This window comes from Meles meles, chromosome 12, assembly GCF_922984935.1.
Source record: "Meles meles chromosome 12, mMelMel3.1 paternal haplotype, whole genome shotgun sequence".
In the NCBI taxonomy this organism is placed as follows: domain Eukaryota; kingdom Metazoa; phylum Chordata; class Mammalia; order Carnivora; family Mustelidae; genus Meles; species Meles meles.
Window position 1 is genome coordinate 20,606,780 of NC_060077.1, and position 23,227 is coordinate 20,630,006.

General features: G+C 61.4%; 1 protein-coding gene across 10 annotated transcripts in view; it reads left to right on the forward strand.

Moving 5' to 3' along the window:
• Positions 1 to 23,227, forward strand: part of FBRSL1 (fibrosin like 1) — a 78,761-nt gene that overhangs the window by 24,407 nt on the left and 31,127 nt on the right. For all 10 annotated transcript variants that reach the window (XM_046024304.1, XM_046024306.1, XM_046024308.1 and 7 more), the window contains exons 3-4: positions 6,425 to 6,529; positions 8,532 to 8,567. In XM_046024304.1, coding sequence (XP_045880260.1) covers positions 6,425 to 6,529; positions 8,532 to 8,567 — 141 coding nt within the window. The remainder of the gene's footprint in view (positions 1 to 6,424; positions 6,530 to 8,531; positions 8,568 to 23,227) is intronic.

A 23,227-nucleotide genomic window follows, 5' to 3' on the forward strand; every position in this document is an offset into this window, starting at 1 on the left:
GGTCTCAGGTGCTGGGGTGGGGCTGCCGGAAGCCCCTGAGCTCCCACCCCAGACCCGGCGCTCACAGGAACTGAGCAGCGTGCCCTGCATGGCGTGGGGGCGCTTCAGTGCAGGCGCTGTTACAAGGGTGGAGGAGAGATGGGATGCAGGGTGGCAGGCCCGCCGCCCCCTAGGCCCCACCTGCCAGGTCATCCCAGCCCTGCCCCGGAGGGAAGCGCTCAGTGTCCAGTATGAGCTTCGGGTCACTGCCCGTCTGGGCCCGGGATGCAGCAGGGTACAAGACAGAGAAAGTCCCTGCCTTCACGAAGTTTAGATTCCAGTAGGGAAGACAGGTCTGCAACGGGTGGAGGGATTTTGAGGTACCCACGGGCGTGCCTACAATGGGAGAAGCTCCTGTAGATGAGGGCTCAGGGAGCCTCTCCCAGCATGCCCAGGGGCAGCAGAGCGCCTGGCACTCCAGAGGGGGCACGGTGGCCAAACCCCTGGCACTCTGTTGGGGGGGGCAAACGCCTGACATTCCTGGGGGTGGCAGCCGAGAACCTGGCACTCCGGTGAGGGACGAGCACTTGGCACTCCAGTGGGGGGAACGGCCGAATGCCTGGCACTCTGAGGGCAAGCACCTAGCATTCCCAAGGGTGGGGGCACTGTACAGGCGCCACTGGGGGTCTTCAGCAGTGCAGGGCGTGAGCTGGTGGATGTTTTTAAGAACTTGTGCTGGCGGCCAACAGACAGGCCAGCCACTCAGTGCGGGCAGCCGCCGAGCGGGAGGCTTCTGCTGTGCAAGAGGCTTCTTGGTGGCCTGAATCAGGTCATTAGCTTCTAGAAAGATGGGGACATCTCCCGAACAGGTGATGGAGGCCGGATGGAGCCCAGAGGGCCCCGCACCAGCCCACTCTGATAGAGTTCTGGGGGCTGGACAAGGCGGCTCATCTTGTTCCTCTAGCAAGGGGGGTCACACCCAAGTACAGACAGGGACTTCCCAGAGCTTGTGTCCCCTGGAGCCTTCTGGCCACGCATCTGCTCGGGTAGTGGCCTCAATGGCATCCCCTACCAGCTGCGGTGCATCATGTGCATCTGGCCGTCATCCGCCCGGCCATCATCCGCCCAGCGACCCAGCCGAGTCTCCTGGAAGAGCAGGGAGCAGTGGAAGGGACAGCCAGCCTTGGAGGGCTGTGGTCTGCGCCTGGGTGCTGGGCTGTTGTGGGAACTCTCGCACTGCCTGAGCCCCCTTCACGGCGCCAGACTGCAGTCAGGGACCGACTTTTCACATAATGCTGGAGACAGACACACTGACCAGTGATCCTGTGTCACGTTCAGAGGGGCATTCGGGGCCCCGGGATCCTGGTTGATGTAGGAGTGGACAGAGGGTTGGGAAGGATTATCTGGAAGAAGTGGGGTCAAGCTTATAACTGGAGTAGGTGTTAGCCAGCCCAGGGGAGTGGGAGCACCAGGCTCCCCTCTCAGCGGGTTGCACTGGGGCGCTCCCCTGGGATCTCAGCAGCGCCACCCCGCTTCACCAACGGACACCTAGTCAGGGGACACCGGCCTGAGAACACCCAAGCTTAGCCGTGACCCATTTCTCACATTCTAGGAGGGGTGTTGAGCTCACAAAACAGAGCGCAGAGGCTGTGCATGCAGCCTCATATGTTGGGGGGGCCTTTGTCCCACACTCCAGTGCTCACTTGCTCCTGCCTGCCCGAGTGGGTTTGCACTGTCTGCGTGAAGGGCCCCTCCCTGAGCCAGCCTTGCTCTGTGGCCTTGCCCCAAGCACTGGTGCTCCCGGCCGCAGCCTCTGCCAGGTTCACTGTAGAACCAGGACCTAGAGCACAGGCCTCCGCCAGCCGTGGGGCGCTGGGGCTTAGAGGGCGGACTCACTGAGCAGAACACAGCAATCATACGACATGCTCTCTGCAGTTATGTGCCATGGGGAGGGCGGCCATCACACATGCCGGCTGGGATGGGGTGCAGGTTCTGCAGGGTCAGGAGGCCCCACTGAGCCCCCGGGAACTGGGCAGCTGTTGCTGGTGGAAGGAGCAAGTGGTAGGGGACCACCAGGCCTGGAGGTACACGAGCAGGCTTCCTGGCAGAGCTATAGATTGACAGCCCTGGCCTGGGATGCCCAGGAGTGAGGGGCATCCCAGGCATGGGCCATCCTGTCTGCCCCGGGGCACTGCTGTCTCCCACCTCCCAGGCCCACCCTTAGCAGCATCCTCCGGACTGTCCACCCAGTCCCCTCAGCCCCAACACCCCCCACCCCTGTGGCCTGATTGCCAAGTGGAAGCACACATTGCCCGTCTGGGCTGGTGTGCTGGGCGGCTAGCCCAGGAAGTAGATGCTTTCTTCTGGGATGTGCAGTGTGGCCTGGGCTGGAGGGCCCTGCTGTGAGGAGGTCAGGGAAGGATGGCTGTCGGGGGAGTTGTCTTGAGAGGGGGCTCTTCTTGGTGAGTTGCCATGGCCTCAGTGTTCCTACCAGAGAGCTCAGAGCCCCAGAGTGCTCCTGGTAGGCCCCAGTCTGAGAGTAGCGTCCCTAATCCCATAGTCTGATGGCAATGCCCTGTCATGCTAGTCTAAGGGAATTGTTCTCTCCCCACCTTTCTGAGAGCCATGACCTGGCCTGCCAGATGGAGGCAGTGCCATATTTCTCCATATCCCTCAGTCGGAAGGTGAAGTCCCAGCAACCCCCTCCCCCCGCCCCAAGTCTGAGAGCATGCTCTGCTGGCATGCCGCCTTGTAGGAGCTGACTTTGACAAGAATTTACAAGCCAGCGTTCACACTTTTGGTCGCCGAGCCCAGCTGTGGTGTGTTTACACCGCAGAAGCCATACGTGCTCCATTTGAGGGCTCCCACTCCCGCATCTTTCTCCGTGGGGCCATTCTCCACTCTTCCTGCTGGCCTTCTGACTTGCCTCCCCACCTTTCTCCCTGAAGCGCTCCCTGACAGCCCTGTCTTTTTTCCTCTGCTGTTGTTTTGGTACTTGTGGCTGTCTGCCAACCACGTGCCTGTCTCTTCTTTGTAGGCTTCAGGGGGATGGGAATGTGTGTCTGTTGTGTTTGCTGCCCAGAACAGAGCCAGTTCATAGGATCGGGGTGGGTGGGCATGGGGTGGGTGGGCCAGCGGGCAGGTGGTTGGGTAGATGGGTAGACGGATGGACAGGTGGATGGATGGGTGGATGGACGTGTGGGTGGGTAGATAGATGGGTGGATGGATGGATGGATGCGTTGGTGGGTGGGTAGGTGGTAGGTGGGTGATGGGTAGATGGATGGATAGATGGGTGGGTGTGTGGGTGAATGGATGGGTGAGTGGTGGGTAGTGGATGGTTGGATGAGTGGACGGACAGGTGAGTGAGTAGATAAGTGGGTGGATGGATGTGTAGATGGATGGGAAGGTGGGTGGGTGTGTGGTGAATGGATGGGTGTGTGGGTGGAGATGGATGAGTGGATGGACTACGAGGCCCAGTGGTGGGCACAGGCACAGGGGCTCCCGCCTAGCCTCCCAGGGCAATCAGGGCACCCTCTGGCCCTGGACATGGACTTGAAGGCCCCAGCGACTCTGATCTCATCTCTCCAGCTCCAGCTGGCAGCAACGGTGTGCCGTCTCTGACCCCACTCCGGCGTAGCTGGCCAGCAACATTTCTGAGCAGCTAGGGGAGCAGATGAGGCTACCAGACAGACAAACCCCAGCTTGAGCTGTTCGGGGTCGTGGCCTGGGGACAGAAGTCGGTGACCAGCCAGCCCATTATGTCTGGAATTGGCGTGGTGCCCAAGATGCCGGACTCAGTTTTATAGGACTTTCTGGGAAATGGGGCTTCAGAGCTAAAACTGGCCCCATGAGAAAGGGTGACAGACCCCAGCTTGCCCCACCTGCAGGGTACTGTGGAGGAGACAGGCTGAGGCTTCCTTTCTGGGGCCCAGCTCAGAGAGGAGACAGGCTGCTTATGCGCGTGCAGTGGAATGTGCGCCCTCCTCCTTCCAGTTCCAGCCGTGTGAGGTCGTAGTGTAGTCCCTCCGTCTCCTCTCCTCTTACTGGGTAAACTTGTGCAGTCAACAGTCTTCCCCACGGTGCATGGTGTCCTGTACTGGTCCTTCCCTGGGCCTGTGGTTTCTCTGGGTCTAGTTTTTCTCTCCTGGGGCAGGGACCCTGCCCTGGGCTCAGGCTGAGCTTCTGTCCCCCAGCAGTGACTGTGTGGAGCTCGTGAAGGTGAGGGCTAATGGTCACAGCCATGTTCTCCACTGGAGCCACAGTAGAATCTCCCAGAGGGCCTGCTGACACAGGGCTTGAGTTTCAAATTCAGTACGCCTGGGGCGGATTCATGTTCCAAACAAGTTCCCGGGTGCTGTTGGTGCAGCTGGCCCAACCACCCTGCTTTGAGAAGCACTGCACTGTAGCTCTCGGTTTCTTAGGCTTCCCCCAGCGAGGCAGCAAGGAAGGTCCCCCATGCCCCAGTTTTCTCCACTTGGGGAAGGGCTGTTGTGGGGTCCAGAGCAGTGGGAGCCTGCAGGTGACAACAGTGACACCTGGTGGCTTCTTGGGCCTGGCCCAGGGCTCAGGCAAACAGAACCATATCACACACACACACACACACACACATCGCCACACGCACACACATACACACACTGCATCACACGCACACACACGTGTGCGTACACTGCATCACACACAGTGTGCACACATGCACACACAGCACCACACGCATATGCACACACTGCATCACACGCACCCATGTGCGTGCACATACACACTGCAGCACACTCGCACACACGCACGTGCACGCTGCGTCACACACGCACACGCTGCAGCACACCTGTGTGCATCCCATCACATGTGAGGGACTTGGTGGCATCCCATTTCACAGGTGAGGAAGCTGAGACTTGGTGAGTCATGAGAGGCCGCACTGGTCAGGGTCTGTACATGGACCGCTCAGCCAAGTAAGAAGGAGCACAGGAGGCAGGGGTCCCCCAGGCCCAGGATGTGGGGCCAGGACCCTGCCCTTGGCCTGCCTCGGAGAAGGAGGGTGGTGCTGAGGCCTGGGCTTCCCTGGGGCCCTAGCACCCGCGGCCTTGGGCTGGGCATTGTGGGCACTGGTTCTGTCTTGTCATTTATACTCTGCTGGCCGACAACCCAGGGCCCATGGCTTTGGGGGCTGTACCCCCATCTTGGGACCTGGGGTGGCGCTGGGGAGCAGGGGCTCTGAGGGCTGCCTTGAGAGAGGCTTCTGGCTGAGCCTGCGGTGACATGCACAGGAGCAGGGACCCAGGTCCAGAGGGTGTTTCCCAGGACTCAGGAATATTCTAGATCATAGCCATTGTGCCTTGCAGACCCATCTTGACCTTTGGCCTGGTCAGGATCTCCAGGCTGGAGGGTGTTTGAGACAAAAGGACTGGACATGGAGGACTGGCCAGAGGTTCCGGACCCAGTCAGACCTCACGGACCCTGGTCATGGGGCTCATTCGGCATGCTCCTGCACTCGTGGGCACTGCGCTGAGCTAGGAGGCTTGGGGGCAAAGAGGAGGGCAGGACACCCATACCCCTCGCGGTGTCCCCATGCTGGTGAGGGGTCAGAAGCCACCTGGGTCTGCTCCACAGAAGATGCCAGGCACACAGATGGGGTGTGGATGGTCCGTGGGTGTCCCACACGCTGACAGAGAGAACACAGCTGCGGGATCTGTGGGAAGTGCGGGAATGGGGAAGCTGGGCAGTCGAGAGGTGGTGGAATCCCGGACAGAGAGTGGGGGAGCCCAGGACACCTGGGCCATGTGGTTGGGGGTGGTGACTGCAGTCTACAGCGGTCTGAAGTTATTTCCCAGTGAACAGGAAAAAAGGAGCAGGAATTTTGGGTTCATTTAACTTTCTGGGCTTGGTTTGGCTGCCTGTAAAGTGGGCACAAGCATCCGATCTCTTACGGGCTTCTGCGTGAGAGGGAGTGGGGAAATGGCCAGCATACACCGAAGCAGCAGCCGTGCTTCTAAACGCAGAGCCAAGGCACAGAGAGGTCTAGCGGTGGCCCGGGGTCACACAGTGGGGAGTGGCCAGTCCACACTTGTCTGCGCACACCTGGGACCATGGTGGTGTGGGTGCTGCAGGGGTGGGTGAGTGGCCACTGGCCTGTCCTGGAAGCCTGGTGCAGTGAGACGGGGCGGGGCGGCCCACCGGCTCCGGCTCCAGGAAACCAGGGCAGAGCTCACAGCGGCATTATGTCATTGTGTGTCGTCTGCTCTTCTGGGTGTTTCTGCTCCGAGTGGTAAATGGTCAGCTCCGCAGAGCCTTGCCCCCACTGCCCTCTCTCTGGGTCGTGGCCTGGGGCTCAGTGTGGGTGAGCAGGGCAGGGCATGGGTGAGGAGCCTGACCCTGGCCGGGCCCCCGCCCTGCCCCCACAGGCAGAGGGCTTGGGTCTGTGTTTGCTGAGCCTGCCTCTCCCTGTCCCCAGATGAAGGTCACTGCGTCCAGAGGGGGCGACCGCCACAGTGGGGACGACAGCCTCCACGAAGCCACCAGCTCCCGGACGAGCAGTTCTCGGGACCAGCTCAGTGACGTGAGTGCCCCAGCTGCTTTGCTCAGCCAAACGCTCCTGCGTCCCTCGGGTGCCCGCAGCCGGCCCCCCCACCCCCGCAGACACCGCGGGCCCCACACTTAGCACCTGAGACTCACTGGGGGCTTTGCCTTTGCAATTAGCATTTTGCCTTCATTAAAACATGATTTTTCGGTAATTAGGACTTGCGCACTAGGAGGGGCTTAAATGGGGAACCCAGAAGAGGCCCCAGCAGGAGCCATGGGGAGGCCCTTGTCCAGCGGGGGGCCTGCCCTCACCCATGGGTGCTCCTGGTAGGGCAGTGGGCGGGGAGCCGGGGCTGTGGTGGGAACAGCGGTGGGCAGTGCTTCTGGCCTGGTGGGCGGGCCTGCTGAGGCCTCTGGGAGCAAGGGCGTTCTGGTCTGGGGACAGACAGTGCCCCAGAGGACAGGACCCTGAGCCTCGATGACCCAGGCAGCACGGGACGGGGAGGATTGCACTTGGGACATGGCCCGCCCCTGTAGGCGTGTTGGGTGCCCTCCAGGGCCCCTGGCTTTCCCTGGCCACAGCCACTCTGAGGTGGGGGTAGGTGGGCACAGCGGGAGATTAGGACGGAGACTGGGGTGAGGGGTCCCAGGAGGGAGTGCCTGGGGTGGTGGGGGGCCCAAGAGGCTTTTGTCTTCCTAACCCTGGGGGCTGGGTTTCTGGATGATTGAATGGAGGGAGCGTCTCTCATTATCATCTCAATAGGGGCCTGGGGGCGCGGCCGGTGGGCCCCGCCCCCCCCCCCCCCCCCGGAGGAGGGCTAATTGCCTGGCCCGAGCTTGCTGCCACAAGATGGGAAAATAGGCTGGTAATTGTCTGGGGCTGTGGGGCTGCCCTACTTCGGACGCTAATTGCCGGTGGGACGCATGAAGAAGGATTCTGAGCACATCAGGGACAGCCCTGAGGGCGCACGCTTGGAGAGCAGTTACAGCACCCCCCCCCCGTGCCCCGCCCCCGCGAGCAGGGCTTAGCATTGGTCTTCCCAGCCCCGCCAGCCAGCCCCACCAGCATCTGCCTGGGGAAGGAAGGGTCCCAGAGCCCAGGGCCGAGGCTGGATGGGGTACCGTGTGCAGAGCAGAGAAGTCCAGGCGACAGTGGGGGACCCTCCCCTATACACACCCCGTGGTCACCCACCGTCCTGGAGGAATCTGCAGCCAGACCTCCATTGCCCCCAGCAGGCTCTGGACCCTGGTCTGGGGGACCTGGACGAGCCTGCGCTGGCCCGCTGAGCACCTGCTCATCACTCACCCTACACCGCCCCCCGCATCTACCTGCCCCCGCCCCCCCAACCCCCGCAGCAGAATGCCCTTCCTCACACTGCCTCCCGCAGTGCCCAGCTCCTGTTTCTCTTGGCACCAGAGAGCGCTCTGCCAAGTGCTGTTGGGTCTCCCTCAAGGGACCTCCGGTGGCCACAGTGTGCCCTGCCATCTTATTTCCAGGGCCCCGAGGTTACCCGTCTAGCTCCCCTTCCAAGAAGCCTGCCCTCCATCCCTGTACCCCCACAACCCTGGGAGGCTGGGAGGCTGGAGGCTGCAGGGTACTCAGGGGTAGGCCCACCTGGGCACAGAGGAGTGGACCTGCCTCCCCTGTGTTCCCGTGGCTGGTGGAACCATGTGTGGAAAAGTGGGACCTGGCTCCGCGAGGGGCCGAGGTGGACCTGGGGGCTGAGCCCATCTCTGAGGGAACGTGGCCACTTCGCCCTCCTCTCGGTTGGGCTCGCTCTGCTGGGCTGGGCCGTGTCTCCAGAGTTTCCTGGGGGAGGTTCCAAACGTGGGTCCCCAGGCACAGGTATGAGGTTGCTGGGGCTCTGGGCCGCTGTGCTGTACCCTCCCCTGCGGCTTCCGTCCCAGGTCCCAGCCTCGTGCCCTCCACTCCAGTGACCCAGCAGCACCCCGGCGCCTGGGCCAAGGGGGTGGTCTTCAGAGGAGGGGCTGCCCCGGGGGAGCTGTGACCGTCCTGACTGTGCTTCCTTCCCCCGCAGAGCTCCGCGCAGGCGGTGTCGGGCAGAGGCTACTCGGTAAGTCTGCCCCCCTCCACTGTGGGCTGGATCCACACATGCCCCTTGCCGCCGCAGCCCCCAGCTGTCCTCAGCGTGTGGTCCCTGCCCCAGCAGCGGGGCTGGGGCGGAGGGCTGAGACCGGCTGGGAGCATCACTCAGGGACTCGCCCCAGGAGAGAACAGTCAGCCCTCGTTGCCTGACTTCCTGAGGACCAGGGGTGGGGAGATGCCCTACCCCAGGTCCTGCCAGGAGGCACTTGGAGTGAAGGGTCCCGAGCACTGAGCAGCACCCGCCCCCCGCAAGGGACTTGACGCACCCCCCCCCCCCATGCCGCACTCCATGCTCTGTGCTTGGTCTGGGCTCAGGTGTGAGGCCCCCGGGCCCTGTGGCAGGAGGTGCTGGCTTGCTGGGCCTGACCAGGCCAGCTCTGTGGGGCTACCTCCCTAGCCCTGCCTCCCGCCTCCCTGCTTCCTGCCCTTCCCCTCCTCCCACCCCAGCAGCCCCTACCCTTTCCTCGTGACTTCATTTCGTTGCCCCTTAAGTATCAGGAGGGACATTAATGACGCCATAAAACCCAGAGCTCCATAAAAGCCATTTTTGCAGATTTACAGCCTTTTTTTTGGCTCATTGGAGGGTGGGGCCTGGGCTCTGCCTGCCTCATCCTCCCCTCCTGCCTCTGCCCCCAGCCCCTGATTTACTGTGAGCCCCAGAGTTCCAGGCCTGCTGGGAGGCTTCTCTAAATCACATCAGCTTTTTATAGGGTGTGTAATTAACCTACTGACTTTCTGTGTGACTCGACACTCTGCACCCTGGGCCTCCCCTGACCCCCAGCCACCCTGACCTCAGGGTTGGGTGGGTCAGGTGCCGGGTTTTCAGCGTTGCACCTGTAGGCTTCTGGTTGGTGGTCACATCCTGACGCCGGAGGGGTGTCTCCCTGGGGGGACCCTGCCCTCCTCCGGTCTGGCCACAGCCATGGGTGGCAGCCTGCACTGCCCCTTCCCCCCGTGGGCCAGGTCGTCTCAGCATATCCTCTGCTCCTGGATGGAGTGGCAGTCTGGCTGGGAGTGGTGCCAGCGCTGGGCTCCAGCTGGGGGCAGAGTGCTAGTGTGGGAAGTGGCTGGTGATAACACGCGGTGTGATGCACGTCGGGACAGGGAGAGTGAGGGGAAAATCAGGGGTGTGTGCCAGCCTGAGGGTCCCAGACGGGCCAGGCCCAGGGACGCCCCGATTGGAGCCTCATTCCATGTCTGAGAATCCCTGGGCAACTGGGGTCTCCCTGCCCCGAGCCTCCTTGCCAGAGGCCCTGGGCAGCCCTTCTGCTTCCAGATTGCATGTGTTATTCATGGTCTTATCCCCCAAGAGCTCCTTTGAATGTTTCCTAGAGAAAAACCGGTAATTAATGGGCCAGCTGCTTGCAACTTAACCCCCCATGGCCACTGCACGGGAGTGACAGGTGGTGGCAGGGACATACTCAGCCTGCTGCTGGGCCATGGCGGTTCCTGTGTGTGCATGCCAGGTGCTGGCAGGAACAGGTGTGTGCTGGTCCCTAGCATGAGCAGGTGTGTGATAGTCCCTGGAATGAGCAGGCGTGTGCGTTAGGTTCTGGCACAAGCACGTGTGTGGATTAGGTCCTGGTACAAGCAGGTGTGTGTGTATCAGGTCCTGGCATGAGCATGTGTATGCATTAGGTCCCTGGCACGAGCAGGTGAGTGTGCTGGTCCCTGACATGAGCAGGTGAGTGGATTAGGTCCTGGCATGAGCAGGTGGGGGCATCAGTTCCTGGTACAAGCAGATGTGTGTGCTGGTCCCTGGCACAAACAGGTGAGCGTACTGGACCCTGGCACAAGCAGGTGTGTGTGCTGATCCCCAGCATGAGCAGGTGTGTGCATTAGGCCCTGGCCCCGGCATGAGCAGATGTGTGTATTAGGCCCTGGCATGAGCACGTGTGTGCATTAGGTCCTGGCAACAAGCAGATGAGTGTGCTGGTCCCTGGCACGAGCAGGTGTGTGTGCTGGCCCCTGGAGTGAGCAGATGTGTGCATCAGGCCCTGGCATGAGCAGATATATGCTGATCTCCGGCATGAGCAGGTGTGTGCTGATCCCTGGCATGAGCATGTGTGTGCATTAGGCCCTGGTGTGAGCAGGTGTGTGCTGATCCCCAGCATGAGCAGGTATGCGCCTTAGGCCCTGGTGTGAGCAGATGTGTTCTGATCTCCAGCATGAGCAGGTGTGTGCATTAGGCCCTGGTGTGAGCAGGTGTGTCCTGATCCCTGGCATGAGCAGGTGTGTGTTGATCCCTGGCATGAGCAGGTGTGTGCATGAGGTCCTGGCATGAGCAGGTGTTTGTGCTAGTCCCTGGTGTATGCTGGTGGGTGGGCGCTACAAGGTTCAGGTGGTTGGCCTGTCCCTTCCAGAAGCAGAGGTGCCTCTGGCACTGGAGGAGCCGAAACCAACCCCTGTGACCCTCAGCCAGTAGGAACAGACAGGGTGGGGGCAGGTGGGTGGCCAGGCCCAGGCCTGGGAAGTTCTGTGAGCTCAGCGCCCAGATCTCTGTGTGCACTGGGCCCCCAGGGCTGTCTGTGGCACCAGGGGCGTGAGGGCTGGGTCAGCTGGACTGGGCAGAGGGGCTATGACCCTGCCTCTAAATCCAGGCTTCACTATGGGCGCCCCAGACACTTGAGTGTGCACACTGAGGTCGAGGCCCACGTGCGTGTGCGTGCATGCACGTGCAGGCGTGTGCATGCATGTTCACTGGGTGGTGCGTGTGGCTTCTGCCAGCACCTGACCCATGTACAGCTCGTGGATGGCTCTCTGTGAGAGGAGAGTGTGTGCCGTGTCCCCTGTGTCTCTGTGTGGCTGTGGAGGGCTGCGCACGCCTGTAAGTCCCAGTGTGCTATTTCTTTCTGGACCATCTGCATGTCCGTCTGGAAGGGTGTGTGCGTGCCCCTGTGTGTCTGTGCTTAAGTGGCAGTCATGGTGCGGGTGCCTGGATGTGAGCCGCGGCTTCGCGTGCGGGTGTGCGCCTGTGCCCCGGTGCCTTGCTTGTGTGTGTCTGTAGGTGGGACCTCAGGCTCGGCAGGGCTCACGTCTGTCCCCAACAGCGTCCCTGCACTAGTGACCCAGGGCAGCTGTCATCTGACCTGCTTTATAGACCGGACTTAAAGGGCTTTAATTCTGTGAGCTTCATCCCCAGCAAATCCCCAATTATCGCTCATCCTCGACAGCTTGTCCCGGAAGCTTGGTGTGGCCTCCCCGGCACACATCAGATGTTTCTTAGTGCCGCGAGATGAGTTGGAAAGTAATTTTCTCCGTTCAGCTGCTGGGAACTGGGGACATGACGACCCATCTCCCTCCAAAGCAGGGCTTGGGAGTTCTTTCATTAGAGGGAAATGAGGATCTGGATGCCTGCTGGGGCCGGGAGGCTGGCCGAGTGCATCGCATGGAGTGTTCTGGAAGCGGCCTGTGCTCACAGGGGTTCTGGGGCTGCAGACAGGAGCAGAGGCAGAATGGCAGTGATGCCACCAGCCACCACCCGTGATGAGCCCGGGAGGTCTCAGGCCCTCCATGTGGATGTGATCACCATAGCAGTGACCCCCCCCCACACACACCTCTAGGTAAGGACAGAAGTGCAGGGCTCAGAGACCCCCCTGCAGGTGCCGGCCAAAGGGCTGAGCTGAGACCCAGAGCAGGCAGGCCCGTCCGCAGGTCCCCTCTGTTCCCGGGCCCATCATGGGTTCTCAGACCTCTCCCGGGCACCCTCCTCCCTTCCACAAGTGTTTGCTGACCCGAGTGGCCGATGTCCCCGCCCCACGGGCCTCACCATGCCATGGAGAAGATGCTGAATACAGCCAGTCAGAATGCTCCTAGGTGAACGCGACGAGTGCAGCGGTGACTGGGCGGCAGGGAGGGACAAGGCCAGGCTATAGGGGGACACAAGTGTGAGTGTACATGCTGGGGCAGGGGGAGGGACCCCAGGAACAGCCGGTGCAAAGGCCGTGGAGGGGGAGGGCTCCACCTGCTGGCGTGAAGAGCAGCAAGAGGCAGGGGGCTGCCATGGGCAGGGCGGTGGGGTTTGTGTGAGGCTCTCCCTTGGACGCAGGTGGAGTTCTCAGCAGAGCAGGGCTGGATGGGGAGGAAGGGGCCTCTGCCTCCTCCCCAGGCCAGGCAGCCGAGAGGCCGCAGGGGTGAGTGTGGGAGAGCCGGCCGCAAGCCAGGCGCAGAAGGGCACAGGATGCCCACCAGCTCATCTGGGTCAGGCAGGCCCCCGTCTATACCTGCCACGGCAGAGGCCCCTCACGCAGGTGTAATTAGCTAGTTGACTTGATTGCCTTTGAGGGATTTCTGGAAATTGATTTTCAGGTTTCGGTTGGGCTATAGACAGCTAATTTCCTAGCACCTCCGGCCCCAGCACCATCCTCCCACCCTGTAGCCCAGCTGGCACGGGCCACAGGGCCGTGGAGGGAGGCTGCTGTGGCCGGCAGTGTGGTGTGCTGTGGCCCGGACTGTGGTTATAGAAGGTTCCTTCACGCCCACGTCTGAGCCTCCATTCACCTGATGTGGGCTGCCCTGGATGGTTCCCACACGGGCTGCTTGGGCCTCCTCACAGCCCTGGGGCTGTAACCGGCATTCCCAGGGCAAGAGCCAGGAGAAAGCATTGGTGGTGTGGCTCCCACACAGAGTAGTCATCAGACCCACCTGGACGCCAGTGGCCAGGCCGAGGCCCCTTTCCTCAGCAGGAGGAAGGAGGCTCCCCACCACGGAGCCCCTTACCCAGGGGAGAAGGGGCACAGCGGGCTCAACACCCGTTTGCACGTGATCCCACCGGGACCGTAGCTCCTGGCTCAGAACCTGCTTTCCCACCCTGGGTCCCTGGATCCCCCACTTCTGGTGGGATGGGTGCCTGTGGGCCGCTTGTCGGTTTGTCGCTGGAGCTGCGCCCTCTGTGGTTGAAGTTGGGGGTGCAGCACGAGTGGGGGTGGGCCCGGGTCCCCCCAAGGCGTTAGTGGCAGGAGGGTTGGAGGGCGGGTGCAGGGAAGCCCTGGCCAGCTGTCCTCCTTGGGGTGGCAGGGAGGTGCCTGGGGCACCCCTAGCCATCCTGAGACCTGGCTTTCCAGGAGTGGCCCAGCATCCCCTGTCCCCAGCCACTCCCCTGAACAACACTGGGTACTGGCAGGCCCCAAAGCTGGCTCTGTCTTTACGAGGCAGGTTTATGAATCCATTACCCTGCTCCTTGGGCCACTTCCGAGCGGCCGTAATTTGTACAAAAGCAATAAAACCCAGTCAGCCTCTCCCTGGTGCAGGCAGCTGCATTCTCCTCATGACCTCTGAGTGCGGGGGCAGTCCTAAAGCCAGCTGCTGGGGACGGGGATGTGCCGCTCGGGGGACGGCAGGAACGGGTGCGGTGTGTCCCAAGCATGGTGTCCTGACCTGTGATGCAGCCCTGGCCAGCCTGGCTCGTTGTCAGAAGGTCCCCTGCTCACCCACCCTTCACTCAGACCACCTCCTAGGGCCCTGGGGTGCAGCCGTGGCCCACCTCCGTCCCGCTGGTAGGACATGGAAGTCCTTCCCTGTGTCCCTGTCCCCAGGCACTTCGGCTGGGGTGTCAGCCCCAGCCTGCCTGCGCCGTCTCCTCTGGCTCGTAAGGCTGTGAACCTAGCCCTCGGATGCATCCAGGGGTGTGATCGCAGGGAAGCTGCCCCCGGTGTGCAGACAGACCAGCAGACCAGCTGGGTGGGCCCTTTGTTGCTCAGTCTGGAGATGTGGCATGGGGCAGGGCGGGGGGGGGGGTGCTGCGTGACCTCAAAGGCCCCAAGCTACAGCCCCTTCCCCACCCAGCAGCTGGGTTGCAGGTTCTTCCAGAAAGCCGGCAGGGCCGTGGATTGTTGTGTGTGCCTAGATAGAGCAAGACAGGACAGAGGATGAAAAGATAAATAGGTGACCTGACCTGCCCAGTGCTTTAGCTGGTGGCAAGTGCTGAGGAGAAAGATACACCAGGCAGAGAGGGTGCTGGTGTCCAGGGGGCTGCTGATGTAGAGGGGTGTTGAAGGGGAGGGGTGCTGATGTGGAGGGGGAGGGTGATGGTGTGGAGGGGAGGGGTGCTGTGGAGGGGTGCTGGTATGGAGGGGGTGCTGGTGTGGAGGGGGAGAGGGGAGGGCCCCCTGCTATGGAGGGCAGGGGTGCCCCTTCTCTGGTGGACTGTCTATGTCAGCAGGCTCTGCAGGCAGCTGTGTGTGCCTGCAGTTTGGACCCGTCACGTGGGCACATTTCTGAACTCCATCTTTCTGCGGCTGTTCTCTGCAGGTGGCCTGGTCCTTGTCCCCTTGCTCCGCTGTCCCGGGTAGAGGTCAGCCTGCCCAGGGTGGCCGTGCACCAGGCACAGCAGGGTTGCTTGACCCCCCCCAGCCCGGGTGCTGGGGACTCACCCTGCTGGCCAGAAGAGCTTCCCACATCCACCCCTTTGCCCTGCCAGGTGCTGGAGGTACCGGCGCCCTTGGAAGGAGGCCCAGCTGTTGTCTTGCCCCACCCCCTGGCGGCCTGCACCCCACCCCTACTCGTGGGGCAGTGCCATGTGTGTGCTGGGGCGGCAGGCATCCCGCAGCCCCCACAGGTCCCAGTCAGGTCGGGGCAGCACAGACCAGGACAGCCACGGGCCCCTTCCAGCCCTGGGCCCTGGGACCTCGGGCAGGGAAGGGTCCACATTTGATCCAGCAGGACTGCTGGGACCACACCCTGCTGCTGTCTGCAGAGGTGGAGCTCTGAGGCCCCCGGGATAGGGGATAGGGTTGGGGAGCCAGAGGCCGCTTGCCTGCCTCTCCCAGCTCACAGTCCTCCCTTTGGAGAGGGACAGCTGGGCAAGGTCGGGCAAGGGTCTCAGTTGTACGAGAGGAGTGTGAGGCTGCCATGGGGCTGGTGGCCTCTGTTTTCTCCGCCAGATGGCTGGATCCCATAGAGAGGGGAGGACCGTCCCCCGTGTTTGCTGTTCCTGCACCACCGGCGTCATGGTACCCCCCACCCACAGAGTGCACATCGCTGTGGAGCGCCGTGTGTCTGTGACAGTGACAGCCTCAGTCTATGACTATGACAGCCTCAGCACCACCAGCCCCAGGAGGGCCCCATCCACTGTGGGTGGGAGCAGAGCAAATCTCTGGGTCCTTGCCTAGCGGGCAGGCAGTGGAAAAAAATAGAACCCATGGCAGCTGCTTTCTGAGTGTTGGCTGACAGGATGCGGGTTGCTGGGCATGAGTGTGCCCTGTGGTCAGACAGGAGCTGGCTGGGGACATCAGGCCAAGGGCAAATTGGAGGTCAGGACTGAGTGGAAGAAGGAAGGGCCACATGGAGGGTGAGGGGCCCAGCCAGCTCCCAGGGCCGAAAGGGAGGCAGGCTTCAGGTAAGGCTGATCCCAGCAGTCCAGGCACATCCAGCTCATCGGTACTTCTCTGGGCAGGCCATTCGATGGGAGTTTTGGGGCACTGCCAGCAAGAGGGGGTCTGGGTTCTGGGAGGCATCCGACATGTCGGGGCACCATCCTCCAGCTGGGAGCCTGGAGCCTTGGACTAGTTATCCAGTGCCATGGGGGTCACACAGGTGTGTCCCCATGTCTTGTGCTGCCTGCCATCTCAGCAGGGCTTTCATTTAGTGGCGGGAGAGCATAGGTCCAGGACAAACCAGCTCGTCTCCATGGCATTGTCCACCCATCTCTAAAGTCTCCCTCCCCGCATTATTTTATTTCAGACTGGCCACAGGCATATAACAGAGTTCAGCACAGTGCCACTGAGGGCGGGCACCAGCCCCCTGCCAGTCCCGAGCAGCTGGCAGGAGAACGCCCCCAGCCAGGCAGGCATGGGGGTAGGCCACGGATTTGGGTCCGCCTGGGTCACTTTGCAGGAACTGCCAGGAGAAGCCACCCAGATGCGCCCCCCGTCCCGCGCTCCTGTCCCTAGGCACAGGGCCCGTCCCCTTGCCCGCTCTGCAGGGAAGACCACTGAGCCAGCTGCAGGCTGGTTGTCTCGTCCCGTCTCACCGCCCTGTTGGACTCAGCTGTGGGGAACTGTGTCTCAGCGGCATCCCCTGGGATCACTTGGGAATGTCTGACTGGGGCAGCGTGAGCTGAGCCTCGGACAGCATGGTCGCCCCACAGTGTCCTCCTGGCTGGGCCCGCACGCTGCGTGAACTCCAGGAGGGGCTGTGGGGGCCCCCATAGCCTCCTCACCTTGCTGGGTCCTCCCCTGGAGCCTCCGGACAGGAGCCAGCCTGCAGCCCTGCTCCCCCCAGTGCTGCCCCCACCACAGGGGACGCCTCCAAGGGGGCAGGGCAGGTGGCGCCCTCCCTCCCGGCCTGGCCTGAGGTGTGGGCAGCCCCTGCTGTCCCTTTAGCGGGGTGGGGGGCAGGGGTCACTGGGGTCTCCTGCCTCTGCCAGCCCCCGGCCTGCCTTTCTCCGTTCCGAATGCAGGCCTCCAGTCGAGGTCCCCAGCAGGCTCAGCCTTCTCGCCGGGACCCTGTGTTGCTCTGCAGCGCCCAGGCCCCAACCACTGGGAACGGCCCAGGGCGACTTAGTTCCGAGCCCAGGACTCCCATCCCACCAGGTGACCCAGCCATAGCCCTGGCCCCAAAGGCCGGATGCAGCCTCTCTGGACAGGCCCACAAGGAGCCCTCATGGCGGTGGCCACATGTGCCAGGAGCCAGAGCTGGAGGGAGGGCAGGCAGGGTGCGAGAGTGGGTGGCAGGCCGGGATTCAATTATGCAGAACACGCAGGGCTGCGGGGCACAGGAGGTTAGGAATTAATGTTAACATTGTTCTGGTTAAGACTGTTTGTGTTCATAAATAATTCATAAGGCAGTTAGTGCGTTGGGTCTGACAACAGGAGAATATATTAATACAGTCAACTCTGCGAAAGGTCAGCCGCGGCGGCGGGGCTGCGGCCGTCTTTGATTCATTTGCTGCCACAGGCTTGTTAATTACTCCGGCCCAGAGAGGGCTGTGGGGGAGCCGCTGATGAGAAGAAGGGAGCCCGCCATCCGTGGGCGTGGAGGAAGGTACGGACCAGGATCCCCGTAAGGCCCGAGGCGGGAGCAGAGGGCCCCCACCTGCCCCCCTGAGGCTCAGGTAGGGCGGGGCTGGTTCCAAAGAAGCTCTCAGGGCCTCCTGGCTCAGGAGTGTCCCGGAGTGGCCGTCCGAGGTCTCTGAGTACTTACGGAGCACCTGCCACAGGTGAGGGGTGACTCCAGGCCCGGCGGTCCAAGGGTTGAAGAGAACCCGGAAATCCCCTCTCTCATGGGAGCCGTGGAAGGCAGGGCTGGGGGGGAAGCAGGACAGTCGCAGCGAACATGCATAGATAGAGCGGAGGGAGCCGGAGGGGGAGAACGCGGAGCGGCCATCAGGCTAGGGCCCGGGGTGTCCCTGAGTGCCCCTGGGGGGATAGCGCTCAGACAGGCCCAGGAGCGTGACCGTGCGGTGGGGGGAGGGAGTCTGAGCGTGCGTCCGCATGTATGTGCAGGCGTGTGCACGTGAGGGCTTCATGCAGCAGGTTGTGGCCTTCTGTGTGGCCAGGAGCTGCTGGTGGGAACAGAGGGGCGCAGGGGCTGCCCCCGCTCAGTGGGGGTTGGCGTCTAAGCACAGCCAGCACCCAGGGCATCAGGCGTCCATCTCTCCAGGCGTGTCCTCCATGCCTGTTGTTGCATGGTGCTCCCCAAGTTCCTCCTCCCTGACAGGTGAACCCACAAAGCAGTGCCCAGTTCTCCTTGATATCTTTGGTAATTGCAGCCAGAGAATAGGAAAAGTCATTTTGTGTTTTGCACAGTGGTGCTGTGGGATGGCCATCACTGTGAAACCCAGAACGCCCTTGGAAGTACCACCCCCTGGAGACCCTGCAGCGGGAGCAGGAGGACAGTTCAGACCTCAGTGGTCAGAATCCATGTTGTCTCTCCATCCATCCGTCCATCCGTCCATGTGTTCATTCCCTGCGAGCTCCATCTGGGCACTGTGTGCACCATGCTAAGTCTTTCATCCATCAGTCCATCAGTCCATCTGTCCATGCGTTCATTCCCTGCCAGCTCCGTCTGGGTACCGTGTATAGCATGCTAAGTCTTTCATCCATCCATCCGTCCATCCTTCCATCCATGCATTCATTCTCTGCCAGCCCTGTCTGGGTACTGTGTGCACCATACTAAGTCTTTCATCCATCCATCTGTCCTTCTGTCCATGCATTCATTCTCTGCCAGCTCCGTCTGGGTACTATGTGCACCATGCTAAGTCTTTCATCTATCCATCCATCCACCCATCTGTCCGTCCATGTGTTCATTCCCTGCCAGCTCATCTGGGTACTGTGCGCACCATGCAAAGTCTTGTCTTTCATCCATCCATCTGTCCGTCCGTCCATGCATTCATCCCCTGCCATCTCCGTCTGAGTACTGTGTGCACCATGCTAAGTCTCATCCATCCATCCGTCCGTCCATCCATCCATGCATTCATCCCCTGCCATCTCCATCTGGGTACTGTGTGCACCATGCTAAGTCTTGTCTTTCATCCATCCATCTGTCCATCTCTCTATCCATGCATTCATCCCCTGCCATCTCCATCTGAGTACTGTGTGCACCATGCTAACTAAGTCTCATCCATCCATCCATCCATCCATGCGCTTATCCCCTGCCAGCTCCGTCTGGGTACTGTGTGCACCATGCTATGTCATCCATCTGTCCGTCCATCTGTCCATCCGTGCGTTCTGTCCAGGGGCAGCAAGGCAGGTCCCATGGGCTAAGAAGTGGAAGGACCAGCATTCTATTGCAGTCGTCTTGAGATTTGGAGAGTGAGAGGGAGGGATGGCTCCCTTCCTCCTGGCTTTCCCCCAATCAGTCACCGGACCTGTGCAGCACTCTGTGCCCCAGACTCTCCCCTCTGATGTAGCATCATGCCACTGGCCGCTCCTAAGCTGCAGTGTTTCCAGCCCCGGTGCAGACTTGGTGTCTCAGGAGCACCAGACCCCACGCCGTGTCTCCATGCGCTTCCCTCAGACACCACTCTCCACCCAAGTGCGGGAGGAGGCCTGGAGCAGGGGGCAGGTACGCCAACCCACTCATTTCTCAGGGCCCCAAAGAGCCCACTGGCCAGCTGTGGGACCGTCCTTGTCTCTCTGAGGCGGCCCATTCAGGGCTCTCAGAGCTCTAAACCATGGCCCACCACTGCCCAGGTCTCGGGGGCCACCCCGAGCTGCCCCTGTCCCCGAGATGCAGACATCTGGGGCGGGGGGAACACGAGGGGGCGTGGGACGGAGCAGGCAAGTCGTACGGTTCTCTGGGCTGCTCTGGGGGACGCACGCCGTTGAGGGCATGTACCAGCCCTGTCTGTCCTTGCTGCCCCCACCTGGGACAGGTAAGGACGCCACCTCCCTCCTCCCAAGTGCACCTGTACGGTTCCAGCTGTGCTTCTCTGCTAAGTGGGTCTCACTCACCATCAGCCCGTGGAGGCCTTGCGCGCTTGGGCTATTAGGGCTGCAGTAACTTAATTGCTCGTTAATTGGGTAATTAGTGCTTTGTTTTGCTTTAAAGCCTAAACACTCATAAAAAGTGAATTAGCTGAGTAAACAAGTGTGGGATTTTCAGGGTCCTCATCTAGCTATCGTGCATAATTAATCAGGCTCACTGTGACTTTCTGAGCCAGCACGGCCTAGGGCCCTTTGCAGGGTGATCCTGGAGCCCCAGCCCTGTCCCAGCTGCCCTGAGGGAGTCCGGGGCATGGGGTCCTGATCAGAAGGGCCAGATTGAGACTGTGGGTTTCAGACCCCATGCACCCATCCACCTGGGTGGGTTCCCAACTACTCTGCCTCAGGTTCCCTGTCCATAAGCAGATGGGTCGCTGGTGGGTCCTGAGTTGTATAGAAGTGGCCCCAGTGAGCAAATGCGCCATCAGCCCCACACCCCACAGCGTGCCAAGCCTCCCGCCAGCGGGATGTGGGGCTCCCCTCTCCTGCCTGCCCTATGGTGTCAGGACTGCCGTCCAGCACAACCAAACCCCAGCTTCTACCCTGTTGCTGCCAGCAAATCCCTTCACCTGCTGCGCCCCCACTTCTTGTCTGTGGAGTCGGCAAATGCCCAGGTGAGTGCTGGTGGGCCCGGCTCGCCCGTGCAGTGCGCCCCATCCTTGCGTCCTAGCCTGGTGCTTCAGACACGATCACCCAGCTGATCCCATGGCCACCCAAGCCACAGACCAGACCGCAGCCCCCACCCCACTCCTGGCACCCCTGCCTGTGAGGTCCCGCATCACTGCCCAGCATCTGAGGGTGGGGTGCTCCGACCAACAAGGGTGAAAAATGGCCTTTTCAGCCTGACTCCAAACAGTGGGTGATGGGAGGCAGCTCCGGGCCTGGGGCTTCCTGGAGTCTGTTCACAGCTCCTTTTTTAGCTGAATTGCTTACCGGGGCACGTGTTACATATCCCGGGGGAGCGTTTACAGCACGATGGAAGGCGAGCACCTTGGGCCCTTCTCTGTGGGGGGGACGGATGCCCACGCGGGCAGGCAGGGCAGCCACTCTCCTCCCCGAAGCTCTTCCGAGGCAGCAGCGATGGGTAGAATGTTCATGAAGCTGGAGCTGATGGGGCCATGGGAACTGTGAGCATGGCCAGTGCTGCTGGGCCACATGCCTAGGGACAGGTGACCCTGTGTAAGGTCACCTGGGTGCACACATGCCCTGCACACACTGGGACACTGGGCAGGACGCCCTGGGGCAGAGCATGCATTGGGCAGGACGCCCAGGCGCTTCTGTGAGCCAGGCCTCAGAGTACACCTTGACATGTCTCATAACATGCACATCCGTGACAGGCCAGCTGGGCCCGCACGCACATGCACGAGCTGTGACAACAGGCCCAGCGAAAACAGCCCACATCAACAGTTTGTGCCCTTGAAACTCCCCGGGTGTCCCCAGGACACACAGCCCAGAGTGTGGCCTCAGCACTGACTGTCCAGCAGCTCAGACCTTTCTGCTCCCATGCTCAGGTGGGCTGCCTAGAATGTTCCATGGCCTTCCAGCCCACACTGAGCAGGGACCCCGCTGATTGGGTCTGCAGCTGCTCAGGGCTTTGCGGGTGGCAGTGCTCCTCGAGAGTGAGCGTCACGCCGGCAAGGTGTCAGGTCCTCCCCAGTCCCCGGGCAGCACTGTGAGCAGGGCCTCCGCAGGAGACATCCCAGACTGTACACCGCAGCGGGAGCAGAAACCTGGTCTGGGTCCAGAGCACCAGGCCGTGTGCTGACCCTCAGCCCTCTCTGACCCTGGATCAAGTGGGGTCACCTGAGTAGGAAGCTAGGGGGAGGCAGAAGCAGAGCTGGGGTGGCTCGTAGTATCTTTCTCTACGGCAGGGCCCAGGGTAGCCTCCAGGCCCTCTCTTTTCTCCATGGCCTGAGGGGGCCCGCAATGGGCAGGACGGACCCTGCCCCTGTTCCCTGCCTCTCTCTTCCCCACTCCCCGGGGACACCTCTGGCCCAGGCCCAGGCCCAGATGCTAGAGCATCGGATGGGAGAAGTGGGCTCAGAGTTGAGGTCTCCCTGCCCATGAATTTTTCATGCCTTTGTTTGAGAAATGGGAGATAGGCAACCTCCACTAAGTACCACTGTGAAGCAGTAATTAATGTTCACACTGAGAGAAGAAAAAGGTACATTTCTGTTGCAGCTCAATGACCGTGTTGATTTGTGTCTCCTAATCCCGGAGGGTGACAGGCAACCCCCACCCAAGCAAGTGGCTGCCCAGGTTTCTAGAAGAGGCCCGGGAATGGAGGCCGAATTCCCCAGACCTCCTGTGTAGGTGCTCCTGGACCGGGCAGGGCACTGTCAGTGAGAGGCGTCTGTGTCCAGACCCTGTGGGAGGCTGGACGCCTCCAAGAGCCGTTAGGTGATCTGAGGGAAGAGGCTGAGGCAGAGGTAGTGATGCTGAAGATGATGCTGGTGTTGATAGTGGTGGTGCTGGTGATGGCGGTGAGGATGGTGATAGTGAAGACCGTGATGGCGATGGCGGTGAGGATGATGGTGGTGATGAGAGTGACGGAAGTGAGGATGGCGATGGTGGTGATGATCGTGGTGATGGTTGATGACGGTGATGCAGGTGATGATGAAGATGGTGGTGGTGGTAGTGGTAAGGATGATGGTGATGATGGTGAAGAGGATGATGGTGATGATGGTGGTGAGGATGATGTGGGTAGCAGCGACAGTGAAGAAGTGATCGTCATACTAACGATCATTCCAAGTATGTACCCAGCACTGTCCTGGTGCTTTGCCTGTATTCACTCATTGAAGTTGCACGACATCCTGTGGCCGGGCTGTTGTCTGTGTTACAGAAGCATAAACTGAGGCATGGAGAGGTCAAGGGGCCTGCCCAAGGCTGCCTGGTGTGGGTGGCAGCAGGTACCCAGAGGATGTCTGCTCCTTTGCCCACGTTTTGGCCTCCCCACCGTAGCCAGCACACGCACTTGGGGCCTCGAGTCTGTCCTCTGCTCCGTGGGCTCCCTGCTTGGACCCGCACACACACCCCAGGGTTGCCCCCCCGGGACCACCCAGCCCTGCTGGATCCCGTGAAGGTCACCTCTCTCAGGCAGCTCTTGTAAGACAGATGTGGCTCCTTTTCTCTCCTTGCCCTGATTAATTGCCTCATTCAGTTCTGACTCTATTGCAGTTAAACATTAATTCAGTAGGACTTAATG